Source organism: Panulirus ornatus, chromosome 16 (assembly GCF_036320965.1).
Source record: "Panulirus ornatus isolate Po-2019 chromosome 16, ASM3632096v1, whole genome shotgun sequence".
NCBI lineage: Eukaryota > Metazoa > Arthropoda > Malacostraca > Decapoda > Palinuridae > Panulirus > Panulirus ornatus.
This window is the reverse complement of record NC_092239.1, coordinates 49,800,691-49,810,365: the sequence shown is the minus strand read 5'-3', so window position 1 is coordinate 49,810,365 and position 9,675 is coordinate 49,800,691. Positions and strand designations below refer to the sequence as shown.

The 9,675-nt window shown below is 41.0% G+C and overlaps 1 protein-coding gene across 1 annotated transcript; it reads left to right on the top strand.

Annotated features, from left to right (window-relative positions):
* The first annotated feature begins 4,515 nt into the window (after nucleotides 1-4,515).
* LOC139753940 (ionotropic receptor 21a-like) lies at nucleotides 4,516-9,349 on the top strand. Its single transcript, XM_071670900.1, has 5 exons — nucleotides 4,516-4,736; nucleotides 7,012-7,328; nucleotides 7,633-7,770; nucleotides 8,354-8,548; nucleotides 9,325-9,349. The coding sequence occupies exons 1-5, from the start codon at nucleotides 4,533-4,535 to the stop codon at nucleotides 9,347-9,349; spliced, it is 879 nt and encodes a 292-aa protein (XP_071527001.1). The 5' UTR covers nucleotides 4,516-4,532.
* Nucleotides 9,350-9,675: the final 326 nt, after the last annotated feature.

Sequence of the window (9,675 nt, the reverse complement as noted above, 5' to 3'; positions counted from 1 at the left end):
GAATAGTGGTTCCAACAATGTTATATGGTTGCGAGGCGTGGGCTATGGATAGAGTTGTTCGGAGGAGGGTGGATGTGTTGGAAATGAGATGTTTGAGGACAATATGTGGTGCGAGGTGGTTTGATCGAGTAAGCAATGAAAAGGTAAGAGAGATGTATGGTAATAATTAGAGTGTGGTTGAGAGAGCAGAAGAGAGTGTTTTGAAATGGTTTGGTCACATGGAGATGATGAGTGAGGAACGATTGACAAAGAGGATATATGTGTCAGAGGTGGAGGGAACGAGAAGTGGGAGACCAAATTAGAGGTGAAAAGATGGAGTGAAAAACTTTTTGAGCTATCGGGGCCTGAACATGCAGGAGGGTGAAAGGCGTACAAGGAATGGTGTGAATCGGAACGATGTGGTTTACAGGGGTCGACGTGCATGTGAAGCGTCTGGGGACAACCATGGAAAGTTTTGCGGGGCCTGGATGTCCAAAGGGAGCTTTGGTTTCGGTGCATTATACATGACAGCTAAAGACTGAGTGTGAACGAATGTGACCTTTGCTGTCTTTTCCTAGCGCTACCTCGTGCGCATGCGGGGGAGGGGGTTGTCATTTCATATGCGGCGGAATGGCTACGAGAATGAATATAGGCAGCAAGTATGAATTATGTACATGTGCATATATGTATATTTCTGTGTATGTATATATATGTATACGTTGAAATGTATGGATATGCATATGTGCGCGTGTGGACGTGTATATATATACATGTGTATGTGGTTGGGTATGGCCATTGTTTTCTGTTTCCTTGCGCTACCGCGCTAACACGGGAGACAGCGACAAAGTATAATGAATACCTATATATATATATATATATATATGTGGGTGGCGATGGGAATGAATAAAGGCAGACAGTGTGAATTATGTACATGTGTATATATGTATATGTCTGTGTGTGTATATATATGTATACGAATAAAGTGTATATGAACGCGCACCTTCATAGAACATACAAAGCTCCATCAGCCAGGATCGAACCTGGGACCCCTTGTGCAAGAGGCAGGCATGCTAACCGCTAGGCTAAGGGACTGTATAATAGGAAACAACTATTCGAAATACTAAGTACTCGAATACCCTTCGTCTCACAATGGTGAGCAACCACACACATAAACATGTACATACCTCTGACACAAATATTCTCTTTGTCAATCGTTCCTTACTCATTCTCTCCATGTGACCAAACAATTTCAAAACACCCTCTTCTGCTCTCTCAACCGCACACTGTATATCGCCAAACATCTCTCTTACCCTTTCACTACTTACTCGATCAAACCACCTCACATCACACATTGTCCTCAAACATCTCATTTTCAGCACATCCATCCTCCTCCGCACAACTCTATCTATAGCTCACGACTCGCAACCATAAAACATTGTTGGAACCACTATTTCTTCAAACATACCCATTTTTAATTTCCAAGATAACGTTCTCGACTTCCACACATTTTTCAACGCCCCCAGAACGTTCGCCCCCTCCCCCACCCCATGATTCACTTCCGCTTCCATGGTCCCATCCGCTGCCAAATCCACTCCCAGATATCTGAAACACTTCACTTACTCCAGATTTTCTCCATTCAAACTTACCTCCCAGTTGACTTGTCCCTCAACCCTATTGTACCTAATAACCTTGCTCTTATTCGCATTCACTCTCACCTTTCCTCTTTCACACACTTTACCAAACTCAGTCACCAGCTTCTGCAGTTTCTCACCCGAATCAGCCACCGGCGATGTATCATCAGCAAACTACAACTGACTCACTTCCCACGCTCTCTCTTCCACAACAGACTGCATACTTGCCTCTCTTTGCAAAATTCTTGCATTCACCTCCCTAACAACCCCATCCATAAACAATTTAAATTAAACAACCATGGAGACATCACACACCCCTGCCGCAAACCAACATTCACTGAGAACCAATCTCTTCCTCTATTCCTACACGTACACATGCCTTACATCCTCGATAAAAACTTTTCACTGGTTCTAAAAACTTACCTCCCGTAACATATTTTCTTAATACCTTCCACAGAGCATCTCTTATCAACTCTATCAAATGCCTTCTCCAGATCCATAAATGCTACATACAAATCCATTTGCTTTTCTAAGTATTTATCACATACATTCTTCAAAGCAAACACCTGATCCACACATCCTCTACTACTTCTGAAACCACACTGCTCTTCCCCAATTTGATGCTCCGTACATGCCTTCACCCTCTCAATCAATACCCTCCCACATAGTTTCCCAGGAATACTCAACAAACTTATACCTCTGTAATTTGAGCACTCACTCTTATCCCCTATGCCTTTGTAGAATGGCACTATGCAAGCATTCCGCCAGTCCTCAGGGACCTCACCATGAGTCATTCATACATTAAATAACCTTACCAACCAGTCAACAATACAGTCACCGTCTTTTTTAATAAATTCCACTGCAATACCATCCAAACCCGCTGCCTTGCCGGCTTTCATCTTCCGCAAAGCTTTTACTACCTTTTCTCAGTTTACCAAATCGTTTTCCCTAACCCTTTCACTTTGCACACCACCTCTACCAAAACACCCTATATCCGCCACTCTATCATCAAACACATTCAAAAAACCTTCAAAATACTCACTCCATCTTCTCACATCACCACTACTTATTATCATCTCCCCATTTACCCCCTTCACTGAAGTTAGCATTGGCTCCCTTGTCTTACGCACTTTATTTACCTCCTTCCAAAGCATCTTTTTATTCCCCCTAAAATTTTATGATACTTTCTCTCCCCAACTCTTATTTGCCTCCTTTTTGGCCTCTTGCACCTTTCTCTTGACCTCCTGCCTCTTTCTTTTATACATCGCCCACTCATTTGTATCATTTCTCTGCAAATATTGTCCAAATGCCTCTCTCTTCTTTTTCATTAATAATCTTACTTCTTCATCCCACCACTCACCACCCTTTCTAATCTACTCACCTCCAACGCTTCTCATGCCACAAGCATCTTTTGCACAAGCCATCACTGCTTCCCTAAATACATCCCATTCTTCTCCCTCTCCCCTTACGTCTTTTGTTCTCTCCTTTTTCCATTCTGTACTCAGTCTTTGCTAGTACTTCCTCACACATATCTCCTTCCCAAGCTCACTTACTCTCACCACTCTCTTCACCCCAACATTCTTCTTTTCTGAAAACCCATACAAATCTTCACTTTCGCCTCCACAAGATAATGATCAGACATCCATACAGTTGCACCTCTCAGTACATTAACATCCAAAAGTCTCTCGCGCGCCTATCAATTAACACGTAATCCAATAATTCTCTCTGCCCATCTCTCCTACTTACATACGTATAATTATGTATATCTCCTTTTTAAACCAGGTATTCCCAATCACCAGTCATTTTTTAGCACATAAATCTACAAGCTCTTCAACATTTCCATTTACTACACTGAATACCCCATGTACACCAATAATTCCCTCAACTGCCACATTACTCACCTTTGTATTCAAACCACCCATCACTATAGCCCGGTCTCTTGCATGAAAACTACTAACACACTCACTCAGCTGCTCCCAAAACACTTGCCTCTCATGATCTTTCTTCTCATGCCCAGGTGCATATGCACCAATAATCACCCATCTCTCTCCATCAACTTTCAGTTTTACCCATATCAATCTAGAATCTACTTTCTTGCACTCTATCACATACTCCCACTACTCCTGTTTCAGGAGTAGTGCTACTCCTTCCCTTGCTCTTGTCCTTTCACTAACCCCGACTTTATTCCCAAGAAATTCCCAAACCACTCTTCCCTTTTACCCTTGAGCTTCGTTTCACTCAGAGCCAAAACGTCCAGGTTCTTTTTCTCAAATATACTACCTATCTCTCCTATTTTTCTCATCTTAGTTATATCCTCATACTTTTAGACACCCCAATCTGAGCCTTTGAGGACGATGAGCACTCCCCGCGTGACTGCTTCTTCTGTTTCCCCGTTTATAAAGGTAAAATACAAGGAGTTGAGGGTTCCTAGCTCCCCGCTGCCGTCCCCTTTAAGTCGCCTTCCACGACACGTGCGGAATGCTTGGGAAGTATTCTTTCTCCCCAATCTCTATTTCTATTTTCAATTATCTGTATTTAGATCTTGTGCTAATAAATGCTACACAGCATATGGAATGATTTACTAGTCAGAGTAGTTGAAAGAGTACCGTAGATGCATTTAAGTATAGACTTGATAAATACTTCGCTTCAAATCCAAGACTGTCAGTTTATGCACCTCCTTACCTATGATATAAATTTACAGTCTGCCGCTATGAAATCATCTGTGTGTTTTTCTACTACTACCATATTAATCCATAAGCAGCTTCTGTTCCCTTTATTAGGACTCAGTGATTTGTTTCTGCTTGAATTCAGATGTTTTAGTTATATTATCTCAGGAAAATCCACATACATTGCCATGATCACTGTATTGCCAACTTACTTCACTTGCAGGCTGCGGACCGGGTGGTAGAGAGGAAGTCATTCATGTTGGTAGTGTTCCACCTGATGCTATATACCCGCATGGAACGGTACGACTACTCTTATCCTTACACTTTCGTCTCCTTTGGCTTCGGGTTGGCTAAGCCACAGCTCAAGCCTCAGTGGCAGAGTCTGTACTACCCCTTGGCTGACGAGGTGTGGGCCTCCACTCTGGCGGCGCTGCTGGTGATGCCTGGCATCATGTATATGGTAATGGTCTGAGAAAACAAGACTTTTAGACGTCTTGGCAGATATTTTTCACATCATCAATTCACCTCTCAGAATTTTTCTTAATTCTATGACAAATCAGTGAATACGATGTATGACAAATCAGTGAAGAAAATTATGGCAAATCAATTGATTAAATGTAAATAATCTTTTCTGCTGATTCTTACAAATGATTGCATTATTTCAAGTGATGTGTTCCCTTTTTCCAAAATTGAATTTATCCTGATAGATATACGATATTACTTAAGTTGTATAGCATGTAGAAAACATCTATGAAAACATATGTCCACTAACTAATATATACAGGTAAACACGCTAGAGCACAGAAAGGCACATTTTGAACACACACAGACACAGACATAGACACACACACACACACACACACACACACATACATGTATTTCATTCATATTCAAAATTCTTTTACTTTACTACCTGCCGGCAGGTATTAGCTCCTGTATCACTAACATCATATTTCAGTTCATGAAATCAACTCTCTGGTATCTTAATTCCATTATCATTAGTATTACCGTGAACTAGATTTCTACTCTCCTGATATATCTTCATAACCTCTCCATTACATTTTAATTCGATTATTTACTAGTCTCATACTCGTATATAACATATGTCATGCTGTTTCATTTGAAGCTGTATATTCTCTTACAGAATTCACATCTCTTCATATCGTTTATAATATCTTGCCTTTTGTTTACGAAAATTCCTCCCATCAACCAGGTCTACAGAAGTCGCCTTCAACGAGGCTGTATCGCCGTAAGTAGAAGGATCTTCCTACTCTGAAGGAGTCATTCTTAACCTGTTTCTCTTCTTTTGGGCTTCAGTAGGGCTCAAAAAACAGGCTTCAGCATGGAATATGCTTTATAGGGATGAGGGCTTCTCATGATGTGTTGGATCACTGTTTGTATTTATGGAGAGTTGGGTGGTGCACAAGGCGAAGATGAGAAAGCATAACTTGTACATGCTTGGGGAGTGTAGTTTCAGAGGGATATAATTCTGATAGTTTGCAGTGTGAGATTTGGTTGGGAGGGAGGTTTTTGGTGCTTGCTGGGCTATTATATTGTTCTTATGTTTTGCTAAAATCATGCTTGTTAGAAGAGGGTGGATCTGTGAGTAATACGTGCAGAATGTGGAACAGGAGTAAACTTTTCATTTCTACCTGGGGTTAGTGGTTTGTGTAAAAGGATTATTATAAGGAACTGAATGCTGAACGTATTGATATGAGAGTGCACTTGAAGTGTTTTTGTCACTGTGCAGATGGTAATTTTTGATTGTCCAGCGGACCAAAACTATTCTGAGTGCCTTGTGACTTCAGTTCTGTTATATTTACTTTTGACAGAGTGGATGACCAGGGTGGAGGGGATAAGTTATTTGGTAAGGATAGTTTGGGGTTCTTTTTCTTATCCATATCTGGTACCGGTAAGTGCTCTGAGGGCATTTGATTACTTTATGGCCTATGTGCTGATGTTTAATGTGTGGGCAGTAAATGTTTTGTGTATGCAGTATGTGATGCATTGGAAAGTTATTGAGTGGGGCAGTAAATATCATATGTATGTCGCATATGATACCTAGCAAGGTTATTGTATGGGAAATCAATATCATGTGTATGTTGTATGTGATACCTGGCAAGATCATATAATGTTGAATGTGATAACCAACAAGTATAATGTATTGTTTCATGGCAGTGGTTGAGCATTCAGGGTGATGGAAGAGAGCGGGCTTGATCCAAGTCTGCCGGAGGTTGAAAGGGTGACGGTGGATTTCTGTGGAGACGCACACATTTTGTTTTGAGTGAAAGATTATCATTCTTGCGTGATAAAGTGTTGTATGTCTGTTGTTGCTTGAGTGGTGAAAGAAAGCTGCGGTGAGATTCTGAGATTATCTGTGAATGAAAGGACTTTCACACTGTGAACTATATAAGGCGATGGGAGGTCATGCAGGAGACTGAAGAGGGAATGGTGGAAGAACTGCTTTCTGGGCAACTCCACGTTAGAGCTCGAGGATTTTGCAGCTTAAATCTCCGCGAATGACACTTACTTAACGGCCAGAGATGAATCTGACTTAGCATTTTCTTTTGTCATAAATGTGTAGGGTGTTGTCGAATATCTTTTGGGTTGAAGATGTGCTGGAGCATAGTGTCGAATACGTTGTTGACGTGAATTAGGATATTCATACTTTTCTGGAGTTTGAATCATCATTCAACTCTCATTTATTATGATTTAAATTGTTTTTTACTGCATAGACAACCACGAAATATATGTGGAGACGTCAAGATGACCACCTGCGGAGGGATATAGAGGAACAAGACACACATGGAAATAATCGTGGGAGCAGAGGAATCGGGGCCATATCACAGGAGATTTTCGGGACGTTTCTTGGTCAAAATCTGTCCAAGTCACTACCTACCGGTAGCTCGAGCCGGGTGCTGGTGGCAGCCTGGCTGGTGTTCGCCTTCATCATCGGGACGGTCTACCGTGGCAACCTCACCGCCGCCCTCACACTGCCCAAGTACCCACCACGACCTGAGACACTGGAGGAAGTCGTCAATTATGTTGACATGTAAGGACCATATATGAGACTCATTTTTCCATAAAGGAAAATAAGCATTACCTACTGTGCTCTACCTACACATAGTTACACTGCAAGTGAAAAGTCACCGGTGATTTTGTATCACTGTCAATAGACGAAAAGAAGTATAACTGCGTCCAAATAAGCCTATCATCTTTCTGTTCCTGATCAGAGTGCAGCCTTGCTGCAGGACCTCTAGCACACTAGGGGTCCTGAGGCTGTATGATTAAGTGAAACATGTCTACGTGTAACACTGTCAGAAAGCCAAAATACTAACAGTTCCTAACATCTACAGGGTTACAGCGATCCCAATTGGAAAAGACTGGCAGAAACAGTTTAGGGAGTCTGGCTCAAGTGCCCTGCGGAGGTTAGCTGATATCATGTATATGGGTCCGTCAATCGTTGAGGGACTGCAAGAGGCGACTGTCAAGAGGTGAGTTGTAAGTCTGATGATATGTGACTGAAATATACTGGCTTTATCTTTATGAATCTTTCTCGTACCATAAGTTATTTTGATGAATAACAACTGCTGGTGACAAAGTCAGAGGGAGTATGTGAAGAGAGAATGCTGAGTGTAAATGTGAACATAAGTAAGGTAATAAAGTGCAGGAGGAGGATGGGAAATAATGATTCGTAACTTTTAATGGGGGACGAATTTGAGGAAACTGAATGACTTAGGTACGTGGTAATAGACATGACAGAAGGCGGAATCTTGGAAGCTGAAGTGAGTCAAAGGATGGGGTGGTCGCGGAGGTCCTACATGCACTTAAGAGTTTGTATGGTCATTGTCTACAACGGCTAAGATGAGAAAAAAGAGGAATAATAATCTCGACGCTGTCATATGGACGAGAGTCGTGGACCCTCAAAACAAACGAATGGGAGATGGTGGAAGTGTTGGGAATGAAATGCTTGAGGACACTATGTGGTGTGAGGAGGGTAGATCGAGAAGCGACTGACGATGTAAGAGAGAGCTGAAGCAGTGTCAGGTAAACAGTAAAATCATTATTTCTTTTCAGTCATATTCGAAAGTTTTTCAGACAAGCTCACTTAGATGAGCGTCTTGTGTTGAACCACTGGATTGCTGAAGCCTTCACACGGACGGACGGTAGCAGTCCGCTCTATTACGGTCGGGAAAGTATCATTCCAGGTGCCTCTGCCTGGCCCATCCCCCACGACGCCCCATACAAGCCTCAGCTGGACAGCATTATGATGTCAGTTAATGAGGTCAGTTCATATGTGCATACATGCAGCCGTACATATGATGGTTGAATTGGGTACTATGATTTGTGTAGTTTTAAGATGATAAATGATACTTATCTGGGATATAGATCTACACATGAACATGAACGTCTGCAGCTTTAGACTGACACAGACAAACAGATGGAGTGGAGTCGGAGGTGGCAAATGAACTTTGAAATACATTAGTGCAAAGGTTTACATATCGGTAATAAAAACGGAAAAGTAAGCTGCATTGACAATTTTGGTGAACTGCAGATGGTAAAAGGAAGAAAAGCACTTGGGCTTGGTAGTCTTTAGTGACCTTATAACAAGTAAGAAGTGCACAGAAGCAGTGATAAAAGCGATCAAAATTCTTCAGTTCAGAGAAAGGGCCTTCGAATTTAAGACTAGGGAAATCATCCTTACTGTTTACAGTTTATTAGTTCGTCCTCATCTCGAACATTTTGCTCAATATTGGTCATCCTACCTAAAATAATTACAGAGACAGAATGGAGACAGTATAGAGTCGAGCTCCCGAGAAGGTTCTAGACTAAGGAACTAACCCTATAAGAACTTAGTAAATCACTGAAACTGTTAAGTTTAGAGAGAGGAAAGTCAAAAGAGGACCTAATCCAAACATTCAAAATAATCAAAGGCTTTCATAATACTCAACCAGCAAGTTACTTAAGACTTGATTCGTTTGATTTCACGATTAGTAATGGATACAAACGTTTTACCCCGAATAAGTGAAGCTCTTTTTCTTCAACAGGATTGTTAATATGTGGAGTGATTGACCATAAATAGAATAGATGCGCTTGAGAAGAGCATTGATAAATATTTAGCTTCAGGGCCACGACCTACATTATTTGCGCCTCATTAGTTAAATAGAAGGTTTCGGGTTATTTTCTCTGAATCGTCTTTATACCTTCACATTTGCCGATATTTATATATATATATATATATATATATATATATATATATATATATATATATATATATATATATATATATATATATATATATATATATATATATATATATATATATTTTTTTTTTTTTTTCGTTCTTTTTTTGCTTTGTCGCTGTCTCCCGCGTTTGCGAGGTAGCGCAAGGAAACAGA